At 46.2% G+C, this 14548-nt stretch overlaps 1 protein-coding gene across 1 annotated transcript in view; it reads right to left on the bottom strand.

Annotated features, from left to right (window-relative positions):
- The window catches only part of LOC143216159 (uncharacterized), an 89157-nt gene that overhangs the window by 47824 nt on the left and 26785 nt on the right, over positions 1–14548 (bottom strand). The window contains exon 2 of the mRNA XM_076438995.1: positions 8077–8200. Coding sequence (XP_076295110.1) covers positions 8077–8200 — 124 coding nt within the window. The remainder of the gene's footprint in view (positions 1–8076; positions 8201–14548) is intronic.

The raw sequence follows: 14548 nt of genomic DNA, 5'->3' as shown, positions 1-14548 counted from the left end.
TTCGTCCATTCAGAGCGCAAATGGGTTTACAGGCTCCGCCCATCGCGCAGGTGTCAATTAACCCCGCGCACTATGACTTGCTCGAAGCTTGCAGCGATTACAATTTCTTTGTCGTCTGTAATTTTGCAACGAGAAAAAGGAAATGTGTTGCCACGTTTTCGCCGACGGTTAAGCACCGGCACACCGAAGAAATAGAACGTAATCCGAATGGAACAGAAACGAGTGCAACCGAGTCGAATCTAACCGCAGCGGCACACAACACGGGGCAAACGGCTCCTCCCTTATCCGAAATCTAAATTATTCCTCATTAGGCCGACCCGTAGCGAAATTCACCTGAATTCCAGGCAATTCCCGAGTCGCGTCGCTCGAGTTTCCGAGCAAAAATTCTCTCCCGGCCGCAGGGGCAACGGTTTCGCAGCACCTGCCGCCGTTCGACTCGTCCTTGGACAGGGCAGAATTATTGCTGCACGCTCGCGCATTAATTCGACGATGCACGGGGCTGCGGTAACGCTCGATCCTCCTCTGCTCCTGGCTTCTGTCCCGTTTCGCAAACCAGCCACGAAAAAATCGCCGTTGTGCCTGTTCGATAATTCACCCGACTCTCGGCGACAGTATCCCTTATCAGAATCCTTGGTTGTCAACGGAAAATCGACGCGTCTTTGCTGAAAAGGGTTTAATGCAAGATATTCGAACCTGTTCAGTGTTACTCAATCTCTAGCGATTAAATTAATCCCTTGCCGTAACATTTTCTTTACAGTTACAGTGATTAGAACGTCTCTATCCCCAAAACGGTCGTAGAAGAGAAAAGAAAATTTATATTTTCTGTTTGGCTACGTTGATTGTATTGTATTTGCTTTATTTCAGCCTTAATAGCTAAGAAATGTGGCTTGGTTTACATTAAGCTAACTTTACGTATCTATCTTATTTCACTCACTCTTTCTCTTTGTCTCAATCATTCCTACCCTAATCCACTCTGCTTGTATCCCAATTACATATTACTAACCTAATTATTGCATTCCTTCCTATTCCCTAACATTTGTTTTTATAATAGTGTATGGCTACGTTTATTTGAATGCTTAAATATTTACTACAAACGAATCAAATATACATATTTCAACTAAAAAGCAAGGCGTAACATTCATGTTCGTTGGACTTTGTTTCAAATCTTTGTCACGAATTTGGCTCGTTAATGTTGGAATTTATTTAAGAAACAAATTGACAAAAATAATCTACTGTTATTTAGTAGACAAATTCAGTTTGTTTGACTCTCGAGCACCTATACAAATGAATATTGCATCTATGCTGTCTGCGTCATTGGATCCTCAACTCTCACTTGTTTTTTTAGATCGATGTCTGTTATTTTCTGGAGCGATCCATGTAAATAATCCATCGATCAATCGATCCATGTATGTATATCATGTAAAGACGTGCCTCACAACGTGCCTTCATATATATTATATAGAATAAAATTCCATTTTATATTTAATCGTGAGTGGTTCATTGTATACCCATATTCCAATAGCTCAAATACGGAAAGAGGTTAAATAAATAGACATACTTCAAAAATTGCTAATTAAATCTTCAGCATCATTGATCTACAGTTACAAAAATGGTCCGCCTTCCATGGGTTAATGTGCGCGGTACAACGACGGGAGACGATAAATTTATTAATAATTCCTTCAAGACCTGGGAATAGATTTACAACTATTTGTCACACCTTTCGCTGATCCTGTGGAAAGAGATCTTACTGTCGAGGCTTCATGAGGTGGAGGACAGACTGATACAGATTCAACTGAAATTTCTGAAGAGATCAGTCGAATCTGAAGAATCCATTTAACCAAGACTGTAGTGAGTTTTAATTAAAAGAAGATCTGTGTTCTGCAGGTTGGTACAGAAGGGTGCGACAGTTCCGTTTGCGAAAGAGCGTGTACCGTCTGGCATTCGGAATTCGGACGAGCAATAAGGCCCGCTCTCGTCGTGATCGGGATAAGGCGCAAGGAGATCTATCAAATTCTCTCGGTGCGACATCGGAAAACGACGCGAAACCAGTTTGGTCGGTTGGGAATGACCGGGTTGGTTCGAGGCGAGCTGAACAACACCGCGCCGGCATGGCAGAAGGTAGAAGGTAGAAGGTAGAAGGTAGAAGGTATAAGGTAGAAGCCAGAAGGCAGAAGCAAGCGGTCGAGGCTGCGGCAAGGGGATCACCGGAGGGAGAAAAAGAAAGGAACGGAGCGAGGGCTTCGAATAAGCAGAAGGTACTGACCTACCGTCAGCTCGATGCCACCGCTCTAATGCTCCCCTGTAATTTGTTGCACAGGAGAGCACGCGTTTCGTTCTTTTCAGATAATTATTATAAATCTGCTCCGAGAGTTCCGTCCAGGAAGCGGATCGTCGCAGGCTATCATTGCTCTAATCGGCGGCCAGCGGTAGGAGCACAGAACGAAATCCAGGACACCAGGTTCCTCGGGTACCCTCCGGACAATCAAAGCTCCGACAACTTTATATGCGAGAAAACGCTTCCCGCAGACCCTTCCAGAGGATGCTGGGTCCGGTTCAGGTTTCCGAGGGTTTCGTGCATCACCCAATCCAAGACTTTAATCTCTCGTAAATAAATTGCAAGGTATCGAGATGAAATAACAATTCGATACTGTTAGCAGGACGAAAGTAACGTATCTGTACCCTTCAATTCTCCTACTAGTAAATATTAGGCTTCTCCATAGACAGTGCGAATTTCTGTCTCGCGTTATTTTCTAAACATTACGAAAAGAAAGAGGTATCGAGATCAATGGAGGCCACTGAAGAGGACATTCGGGTGGAGAGCTGGCAGCAGCGTGCGAAATGGATCTGGTCTGGAAGAGAGAGAGGCGTCTTTTAGCGGAGCGTACGACTGGATCCATAACGAGTACGAAATTTCCGGTTGCGCGGCGACCTCCTGCGGCGGTGGAATTCCGTTAAAGAGAAGTCCGAGCGGCTCGCGGACTTTGTTTCAGGATCGAGCGATGGAAGACGGATGCTTGTACGTGCAGCGTGCGTGGAAACGGGTTTGAAATCATTGAGAACGGCAGGCTGGGCCGGTCGTCGGCCGGCAAAAAGTAGGAGCTCACGCACGGCTGTTCGCCGGCCGTGATCCGTGATGAGAAGACGAAGCCGATGGGAGCGGAGACGAGGAGAGGACCGGATCGCGGAAAGACCAGAGAGAGAGAGAGAGAGAGAGAGAGAGAGAGAACGAAAAAGAGAGACCGAGAGAAGAGGAGAGGGAGAATCGATCGCGGATCGACCACCGGAGATCGTTTCGCGACCGGCTCGAGAATTTTGTCGACTCGGGACACGCAGTATCGCATGCGGAACACCCATTTTCCACACGAACCGGCTGCTCTTCGCGACCGAGACTCCATTTTTTCCTTCGAGGATTTCCCCTCGGGTTACGAGATCCTTCCTGCGATCGCGAAGACGCTTGTACAGGAAAAATCTTTCAAAAGCGACGCGCCTCCGAAATTACAAAGCGAACTGGCTCTAGAATTCTTTTTCTCGTGACTTGATTTTTCCCGCGGATTTTCCTCCTGTGTGATCGTGAAAATGATATGTACCTTACCGCATCGTAGATTTTCCGAAAGCAGCGCGGAGCCTCCCACAGGAATTTCGAAATGATAAGCTTGTCGGCCGCGAGCTCGGCTCGGCTCGACTCGAAAGAGAATGAGGGCCGTGGAAATCGCGGAAAAGTAAACGAGCGTCGATTGGAAAACGCACTCGAGGCCGAGCTGATTCTCGGAAAGGGGAAAGAAAACAGGGGGAAGCTTCGTCGTCCCTGTCGTGAGAACACGACGTCGTCCGTTAATGGCGGCATTATAAACCGTTCCTCGCGTGCATCGGTAAAGAGGTTGAATGCGAGAAGGGGAACAAGCCGCGCCGATTCGCCGCGAGAACGAGGGGACAGGGGGCAGAGGCGGGTGCTCGATCAACGGAGATGCATGCGAAAAAAGGTGAAATTACGTAAACATCTTGCAAACGAGGATTACCACACACTGGGACTAGCTCGGCGTTCACCTCTGCTCGAAGCAGCTGAAACAGACCGCTACGCGGATAGATGTACGCCGGGCCCGCGCGCGGCCCGCTCCCTACTCGATTCATTCACTGTAGCTACCTTCGGTTACTGTGTTTGCCTTCCGAAAAAATCCTCTGTTTAACCCATTCGCGCTTTCTTCGAGAAGGCCGCCAATGGCTTGTTCCATAGTCGCATTTGCTAGAGTAGACTGAAACGGTGGAGAATTTTAGAAGATATTTTATCGTTTTTAGATTTAATTTTACCATGCTTATATTAGCTTGCCGAGTTGTCGAGGTTGTCGTTGTCATTGTTGTATGCGCCAAATCTTGTAATCGAATTTTAAATCACTTCCCGATGAGCTACAGGCTTGAAAATTTAAACATACCTCAGAAGTGGATGACAATGCAATATTAAAAAACAAATTTTAAAAAAAACTGTGCGTTCAGTAGAACAAAAATTTTAATATTAACTGTCATACCTCGTCGCGCGACACTCGGTAGTACGTCATCGCGTTCAGCGATCCCCACTCCGCGCGCCAGCGCTCCCTACTCCACTACGCGTTCCCATTCCACTGACCAATTTCGCACCGAAGGAACTCAGTGTGGTATTCCGTTCATTCAGTTCCATTTCGGACAATTTTGAACTCCATCAAGAAACGTTGTCTCTCGGAGTCATCCCCTCATTCTATCTCGCATATTTCCATGTCTTGCGTTCCATTTAAAAAAGACTAAAAGTAGAAAATAGAAAAATATATTTAAAAAACTTTTTAAAAACACAAAGATTACGTCAATATAGTTCAGCGCTCTACGCTTTTATTTATAGTCACCAATTCCTAAAAAAATTATTTTCTTCTTTTTAGTGTATTTCAATATAAGCGTGGTTTTTAAAAAGTTTTCTTTTATATGTTTTTAGGGTAAATTTTGAAACTGAAGGACCACCATCAAACTGACCGATTCCATTATTGAAATTATGAGGATAATTTCGTGGAAAATGCATATTATTGTGTTTTATAGAACTTTTATTTATAGTAATTCCACGCTATCCAATGATTAAACTTCGACCTATTTACTTTCTGAAAGTTCAATTGGGAGGAACATCTCTTTTGCTGGTTGGAAGATTCACCGTAGGAAGTTAACACTGGTATCGTACCTTAATAATACATACATATAAATGCTTTCTAGCATTTCACATGCACATGGCATAAATGCATAAAGAGCCGCGCAGTTTATCCGAGCATCATTAATGGAAGACGGAACTTCGTATTATACATATTTGGCTTCTATTCCATGCAAATGATAATTTTAAATTTACATGAAGATCCGAAAGTCCAGTCTATCGGGATTAAGCGGACTTTTACAATTATTCTATAATCATTGTTTAGTATCTAGTTCACTAAACGCGAATAAATGGCCTCGCGGAAATGGTGGAGGAATCTTCAGGAATTCTTCGGTGGTGCTTCGGAGGAGACAAAGGAAGGACGGATCGAGAAGATGGATCGGCGCGATCGCGGAAATTGGACCGATCGCCGGGGAAACGCAGGCGATACGCAGCGAGGTCGCTGGAATGGTTTGCATGCGATAAATATTAATAAGGAGCGCGAGCGCAAATATTTGCAATCGAAGAGCGCGTTCTAGCGACGGTAATTGGCCCGACGAGCTCGCGTCGGTCGATAATCTCACGATTTTTCGCGGTCCCTCGACGAAACGCGGAATTCTCGAGGATTCTCGGCGAGAAGGAGGCGAGCGAGTTGTCGGAGGTTTTTTGCGATTCGCCTAGAACCGCGGCGGCGAGATACGCATACCGAATGGGGCTCGCGGAAGTATCTCGATCTATCATCGCTGGGAAAAAGAGCGAGCGACGTCAACACGAATTTTGCGTCGTACACGTCAAGCGAAATCGAAACGATGAGAACGGGAATGGGCTGTGGTGGGTTTCGAGTGGCCATTTTGCGCCGTCCATTTTCTCGAAACCAGGCCGATAGCACGAGAGGCTCGTTGACTCGGGTTTTCGGGAGGACCGGGACGGCGCGCGCCGCGGGACCAGATGCGTTTAGAAAGGGGCCCCGTTGGTCGGAGGCCGCCCATTGGCCGCCTAAATCCGTCGGCCATGTTTAGCCGCCCGGGCCCCTCCTGTTTAGAAGGGCCTGACGTCATCCGCGACAGGTATTCGAAGGCCACGCGTCGCGACGCGCCTCGCAGATCGATTTTCGCAGCAAAAACATCAATTAATCCGCGGCTGGATACGTCGCGCGAAAAAACGACCTGTGCTCTCCGGCTCTGCTGGTTGCGCCCCGCTCTCGCTCTGCTCTGTTCTGTTCTGCTCTGCTCTGCTCCGCACTGTTCGCAAAAACCGGTCGTCGTCCAACTAGCTCCCGGTTGATCTCGCCTCGCACCACGGCGAGCCAGGCGAATTTCCGGTCTACCGATCGCGATTTTAGGAACCCGTGTTGCGAGGTGATCGCGAGCACTCTTGAGGCCTACTTTTCGAGGCGAGTTTCGAGAGCGCCGCGCGCGGATCGGTATCGAACGGCCGGCCGTAAGATTCGCTACCTAGAAACCTACTTATCCGCGCTCAGAGCCACCACCTACTCTCGTCCGGCGACCTTCGACATCGCGGAAGTCCACCTAATCGGCGTGTGTTTGCTCGGCGTTCGGCCAGGGACAGATATTAAATCCGGAGAGCGGAGGAGAGAGCGCGAGAGGCGAAATATTTTTCAGCTAATCGCGCGGCTATCTAATCGCGAGTGGCGATATCGCTGGCCACGCCATCGATTCGACTGTCGATAACGAACAGAGGCGGATAGGCGAGAGCCTATCGCTGGTTCAAACTATTGTTCGAAATCGTGGAAAGTTAGACAAGGACGGGGAACCCTGTGAAAATTCTAGGAAACGCGACCGACACGCGGATAAGCGAAGAGACTCGTTTGGCGAAGGTCCCCGGCGCACGCGGTTTCCCCGAACTTTGACCACGATACGCGTAAATCGGCGAGCGATTATTCCGCGCGCGCACTATGCGGAGCGGAGCGGCGAGTCTCGCGACAGCGCGGAGCGGCGCGCCGGTGGGGAAGAAATTGTGTGCAGCTCACTTTCAAACGTGGCCGGTGGCTTCAAGGTTCTTAAAACCATTGGTAATGCATTCCAATCGGTTGCACGAAAGATAGAGAGAGGTTCGGAGAGACGGATTTAGCATTAGAATCTACAAGGACAGCGGTCGCTCGCTCGCTAGTTCTCCCGCGGATACTTGGTCGCCGAGCTGAATCCAGAGAAACGACGTACCGCCGCGAGAGAGAAATACCTTCGCGAGACAAATAAGATTTTATAAAAAGATACCGTGTACCGCCTAGGAGCGCGCGCGCGCGCGCACACACACACACATACACACACACACGAACGGGTACGCGTGTACAAAGCGCAAACGAGCAAACCGTGTCTCGTTAGAATTCAACGCTCGCGTTCCCGTAATACGATGAATAATTCCCCACCGGCGGAAATTAATTTCGCATTTTTCTCCATCGCGAGTCGCGAATCTAATGCCGAATCGAGACGGCCAGCGGTGCAGTAATACCGATCGGATCGCGAGGGTGGTGGGAATCGTCGGCGATTTCCGGAGACGATCGAAACGGAACCGAGACGGAATTGAAACGGAATCGAAACGGAAGAGAATACTCGCTCGACAGGTGTAAAGGCCACACTCTCGTTCGTGTCCAGTTTACGCGAGCACCTAGCTGCGCAACGATCTACGACGTACCGCGTGGTGCGGTCGCATTATTCGCGGGCTCGTTATTCTCCAGGGGGAGAATATCGCGATATATCCCATATGCCAGGCACGTTAGACGAGAGAGCTCGCCTAATTCGTGCCGCAGCGCCGCGAAACAGTCGATGATCGCGATTACGATTCATTATCCTCGACGAGTATTGTCTGACTCTCGGTACGTAATAACAGACCTTTGTTCTTACCACTTATTGTGAAATTGTAACCAGCCCAGCGACGACGCACGCTCGAACAAAAAGGTGCAACGATTGTTGTTCACTCACCGAACGACGCCGCAGCCAGCAGCACCGGTAAACCGGGAACGCCGTGACTTCTTTCTTGTCCGATCCTCCTCCTCCTCCTCCTCCTCCTCCTCGAAACGCCGCGGCGTCGCGACGCATCGCGGATCTGAAACAGAGAGCTCTCGTTATTATTTCGTCGCGCACCTGGACTCTAGCGTCCGCGCGATAAAACAAAGAAACCGGTACAATAATGCATTTCCTCGGGTCCGAGGTCAGAGTTCCTGAAAATAACAATTCTCACCATGTACATTCTCCACGGGACAGTTTTAACCTTCATCCGTCCCTCGTGTCAATTTGTCACAGTTTTGACACAGTTTATAAGTAAATTTGCGCGAAGCTGCGTGCCTTTTATTTTCTTAATGCCAAACATGTAAAATCAATTCGTGAAATGAGGGACGGATGAGGGTTAAGCGAAACGTTGGAAGCACCTATATGGTTGCAGATATTTCGGTAATTGTGCAGATTTTATGCATTTATGAAAATGAGTATGTACTTGAAATACGAAATAGAAGAAACATCAGATAAGTTACATGCTATTCGAATTATTAAGACAAAAATTTTGCATTTTGCAATAAGATCATCAATCTAGTAATTACATTTGCAACATATTGTATTGTATATTATTGACATTCTAATTGTATGTACAGGGTGTATAAAAAGTAATGGTCATCCGTCGTAGGGGTGAATCTTTACTTCTTTCAAACTGTTTCTTTTCTGGATGAGTGGAAGGTGTTGATGTAAAAAATATATAAAAAGAACTTTTTAAGTACCACAACTTATATTAAAATGCACTAAAAAGGAGAAAATAATGTTTCCTGGTTCTCCATAAAATACCGAATCCAGTTGAATGATTAATAATATTTTTCCCCAAAATTTTAAGCAATTGGTTCAAAATTTCTTCTGTTATAAAATTAGTGTCGGAATAGATAGAAAAATTTCATATAAATTTAAATAAAATCGTGACATTAGTGACTATAAATAAAAACGTGGAGCGCCTACGACGATTACGTCAATATGTAGTTAAGCGCTCCACGCTTTTATTTATAGTCGCTAATGTCATGATTTTATTTAAATTTATATTAAATTTTTCTATCTATTCCAACACTAATTTTATAACGGAAGAAATATTGAACTAATTCCTTAAAATTTTGGGGAAAAATATTATTAACTACCGGATGAGTCAAAATGACTTGCTTCTGATTTCTTCTATTAGAAATATTAAAATTATAAATGTGCTTTTCTGAGAAATTTTTTTAGTCAAATTCTCTATTGAAGTATTTACATATTTAAACAAAACTGGTGCAAAATCCAAACAAATGCAATTTTGTCATTATTATAAGGTAATGTGTGTCAATTGCGTTTAATGCTCGGTAGTTCTAGTGTTAACCAATGGACTGGATTCGATATTTTATGGAGAACCAGGAAAAAAATTATTTTCTCCTTTCTAGTGCATTTTAATATAAACGTGGTTTTTAAAAAGATTTTTTTTATATATTTTGTTTTCTACTTTTATTGATCATTTTCAGCAAGATTGGACTATGGGAAGAGGTTTAAAATCCGATTACAAGATTTATATAATATAATCGTGGTAAAAAACCATTTTAACAACTTTCTTTGTTATAAACAATTTTGCGGTAAGTTTCTCTTACAAATGTCCACCGATCCAGAGATGTAGAAGCACCCCTAGAACGGATCGCCATTACTTCTTATGCACCCTGTACACGCGTCACTTATAAAAAGAATTTGTTAAATCAAAAACCAAATGAATAATTTAAACGGAAAGTGCGAGGCTTGTTTTTCCTCTGCGCCTACAAAGATGAAAATAAAATAATATAAGAGACCGCGAGATCGGTGGAAGACGAGACCGTTGCGGTTTTCGGTGATTTTTATTGGTGTGTCATGCACGGTGATCGATGAGCGCACGATCAATCTTGCCGGTTTCGTAGCCGGACTCGAATATTGGCTGCGCAGCCTCTGGCGATCGAGGCGAGAGAATTCGTCTCGATCGAGAGACAATCGATTCCTAGGCGGGTCGATCTCTCGGTGCGTACAGCCGTCTGAGAAAAAAAGAATATCGGCCAGTGGGCTAGGATATGCGACGAGCCGCTTTCGATTCGTGGAAAAAGAAACTCGTCCCGTCGAAGGAAACGGCGGGGTCTTGAAAAGCTGACGGGAGAGCACACGCCCTGTGGCCGAGAGCAGGAACGCGAGAAGAGAGACCGCCGAACTGCTCTTGGAAAATGCGTTCCGCTGCTCAACGAACCGTTAAATCCCATTACGCAACGTTTCACTTTTCTCGGGAGGTTCGCATCTAAATCTTCGTATATCGCGCGATTTATGTCGCGCGCCGGAGTCGTTCGATTAAACGGTGGGACAGCGAGAAAGGAGGAGAGCGAGAGAGAGACAGAGAGAGAGAGAGAGAGAGAGAGAAAGAGGGATTGGAACGCGTTTCGTCCGTGTATTTATGGAGCGGTGAGACTCCGCGAAAAGTTTCCCAGCCGATCGACGACGGTTCGGGTAGAACCTGTAGATGCCTCGACAACGACGACGGGGAGAAAGAACGGAGTCAAAGTCGAAAGAGAAGGAAAAGTCGGTTTGCATGGGCTCTGGATTGGTCGCGGGCATCGAGCATCGATTCTCGAGAGGCGATCGGTGATTGGTTTCTGGCAGTGGACAGCGATCGGAGCTGCAACGGCAAGCAGTGCGGGAAGCGCACAGTCGGTTTCTAAACCGGTCGTCGTAAAAACCTGGCCTGGCCTTCGGGGCGGCCATTTTAGAACGTTCTAACATTTGACGGTCGCGGAGGCCTCGCCGGGCCGCCTAATAAGCGGCCGTTAATCTATTATTCATTACGGAGCCGAGGGGAAAGAGAGCGGCCGAGAAAAGAGAGCGAGCGAGAGAGAGACACCTCGAGCGACATGCAAATCGAGCGTACACGGTAACTGCGAACTGCGACTCGCATCACGGCGAGCACGCAACGAGCCTCTTGCCTCGCCGAACCTCCGGGCAGCTTCGCGAAATCAGAATTATACCATATGAAGCAACCGGTGTCAACGGTTTCGTTCTGGGATCGGTCCGATTCAGCAGGATTCTTCGTCGAAGATCATACCACGGATTCCTCGAGGAACCATACCGACAATCTGCTTCGAACATCAACAACGGAAATGCTGATTAGCAATTGCAGAGTCCAGGAGGTACGCGGTCGCCCATGCGCGTTCTTCTCGCAGAGTAGCCGACCGTTTTTAATCAAGCGATCTGTTCACGGGGGAAACGCTCCCGTGTTTCGAGTTTCCTTCCTACCGGGAAACGCTGACGGGTAATTCACGATTAATTAGGACCGATGCGGATCGTCATTATGCTGCGTTTAGACCGCACAAACGAATGCTCGTTCGCCATGAAGTTCGCTCATCAAGTTGTCTTTTCAGGTGGCGCTACGATTTATTAATTTCCTAGTATTTTACAGCGGTTTGAAGGCACTTATTTGCATAGATATTTATTGGACTCGGTTCGAAATCTTCATAGCTATTTCCTACTAAACTAATTACAATTTTCTTGACGTCCCAAACAATGAGGTTAATGGAGGGGCCAGGTTCGGCCGAAGCGAAATAATAATGTAACGCGCGCACGAGGGAAACCGGTTTCGTTTTCGATTACGTCGCGGCGATATCAGGCGCGAGGATTCGAGCGATCGATAAGTACACGGTGGCGGAAGGAACGGATAAGGAGCGGCGACCGGACCCGCTCGAGGACTGTGTAGACACGGGGACTGGTGGACTGGAGGGAACTCGAGGGGCCGGAGACGATCCATCGTGAAAAACGATCGGCAGAGGAGAGGAAACCTTAGGGCTCGGTTTTTACTTCGGCCAACCGGTCGCGGACGGAACGGTTTTCGTGGAATCACGATAAACGGCGCCGCCACCGCCGACGCCGCCTGAAATATCCGATTTAATTGCGGTGAGATCGCGAAACCAGACAAAGATCGGCAGCGCCGGTCGCGCTTAATTGCCTCCGCAGGGTTCTTCGCAGCGCGCCCCGCGCGCGCGGCTTCGCCGCTTCTTTCTGAAGTGGCGAAAACGGGAGCGTTCGCGGCGACGCCACCCTTGAACTTCGCAGGAAGTACGGCGCGCGAAGTGCACTTCTTGCTAACTATCGCTCGACGAACCCTCGTCGCGGAAATATGTAAACGCTGTTACGTACTTCGTTCTTACCATTAACCCCTTTGTGCGGCGGAAAGCGCCGCCGACTTTCAGAAATCGTTATTATTGTTGTTGTAAACAATTACACTTCAGCGAAACTTCAAACGCGGCCTGGTTTCTCGCTGCTCTTTCAAATTACTTCACTCGCACGGCCGTATGGCGCCACTGTATAATGGGCGACACGAATTGCTCGATCGCGGAACGATTGATCTGTCCTTATTATGTAGGCGTCGATAAAAACAAACATTCGACAACAGCAAGGCCGTGCCGCGATATGATTGCAGAGAGGCGACCGCATCTGCCAGCACCGTAAGAGGACGGCATAACCAGCGAAATCAAAATACGATTTGAACCATTCGATGATTAAAAATCTTTACACAACGATTTTCTATATTTGTGCATGTTATTCCGATATTGACGTATATGATTTATTATCGTATCTTTTAAGTCATAATCACGAACGTCATTTTAACAGTGAACCTACCATTTCCGGTCAAACGACCGGTCTTACATTTTTACCACGTTTTTATTAGCTCGCTTTCTTGTCTGTCTGCCTGTTCGGTACAAATTCTGCAATTGATTTTAAACTAACTTCCCGATGAGCTAGAGACTTGAAATTTTTAACATAGCTCAGAACTGGATGAAAATGCAATATTTTAAAAAAAGTTTTTAAAAAGCCTATGCGTTTAGGAGATATAAACTATTAAATTTAACCGTTACACCTCCCCGCGCGACGCTCGATAGTACGTGATTACGTTCAGCGATCCCCACTCCGCGCGACAGCGCTCCCTACTCCAGTACGCGTTCCCACTCTGATTCATCCCCACTCCACTGATCCGCTTCGCACCGAAGGAGCTCAGTATGCGTTTGAGCTCCGTGCGGTGGTTACAAAGTTACTACGTATTATTATACTATAGTGTTTGTTTACCAAGCGAACGAAAAGTTACACCGAGATTCTCCGTCGAACCTTTATCTTTGACATTTTACCACGGCGTTTGTATTCGATATGACGCGGTCGCAATACCGTCTGAAAACTACATGTTTCTATTATAATCTCATCAAAATGTTTAAAATCGATTGGAAAATATCACACGCACAAGACTAATAACCAGAAAATAATTATTTAAATGAAAATAAAGTGTTAAAAACTACCACGTTTTTAAAACGGACCAGAATGTAGAAAATAATTGTTCCTTGCCCCATACTAGAAAATTTGTGATTGTTTAATAACTATGAAAATACTTGTAAGATTCCAAACGAAAACCGTGGGGCGCATGCAATAGATAATTGATGCATGAATAGGTCACCTAAATCACTAACAATTTTATTGCACTGCAAATGATATGAACTGTTGTTCGAGTTTTCTCAACGGCAGCTACTCTCTACACTCCTTACTTGTATTATCTTGCGCCCCACGTTTTTCGTTTTAAATCTCACAAGTATTTTCATAGCTATTAAAAATTCAAAATCACAAATTTTCGGGACTATCTGTACGCGGTTAGGAATTTGTATGTGGGGCTAGGAAAAATTATTTTATACTTTTTAGTCCGTTCTAAAAACGTGGTATTTTAAAAAATGTATTTTTATTTAAATAATTATTAATTATTGAAATTATGACGTTGCTTACATGGAAAATTATCCGATAAATTTGCAATAAAAATTGCTACGAAATCTAAATAAATAGAACCTCGTCATTTTTATCGGCTAAACCACACACATCTGAATCGCTTTCAGTGCTGATAGTTTCAGTGTGAAAGAAAAAACATGCAAGTGGCTGGATTTCGAAGACTTGCATCATACCGAGAAAACCTACCGCACGGCCCTGCACGCCAGTCTAACACTTTTCGGAAATGATTATGTGCCTCACGTCAGAAATGAAACGGACAGATAGCGACCGAGCATCCTTATCGAAGTGAAATCGACCATGCACACGTCCGCGCCGGTATCTTTGAAGAGGCTAATATCGGGAAACAAACGGTGCAGGCTCGAATCGCGTCTACTCCGGTTTATGAAATAATGATTTACGAGAGAGGGAGCGCATATTAAACGAGACAAACGTTTTACGAGGGAACGTTGGAGGCTGCCGCGGGTCCCACCGGACCCCGCGTTCGCCGCGCGCGGTCCATTCGAAGGGTTAACGTCCACGAATCCGTCCGTGGATCGAAGAGTAGAGAGGCACACGGTGAGCGACGTTTCTTTGGACCGTATCTCTGGAACATAAAGCAATCCCGACGAAAAGGGAAGATCGCCGTCTCGTC

Source organism: Lasioglossum baleicum, chromosome 15 (genome assembly GCF_051020765.1).
Source record: "Lasioglossum baleicum chromosome 15, iyLasBale1, whole genome shotgun sequence".
In the NCBI taxonomy this organism is placed as follows: domain Eukaryota; kingdom Metazoa; phylum Arthropoda; class Insecta; order Hymenoptera; family Halictidae; genus Lasioglossum; species Lasioglossum baleicum.
This window is presented reverse-complemented; position numbering and strand designations above follow the sequence as displayed.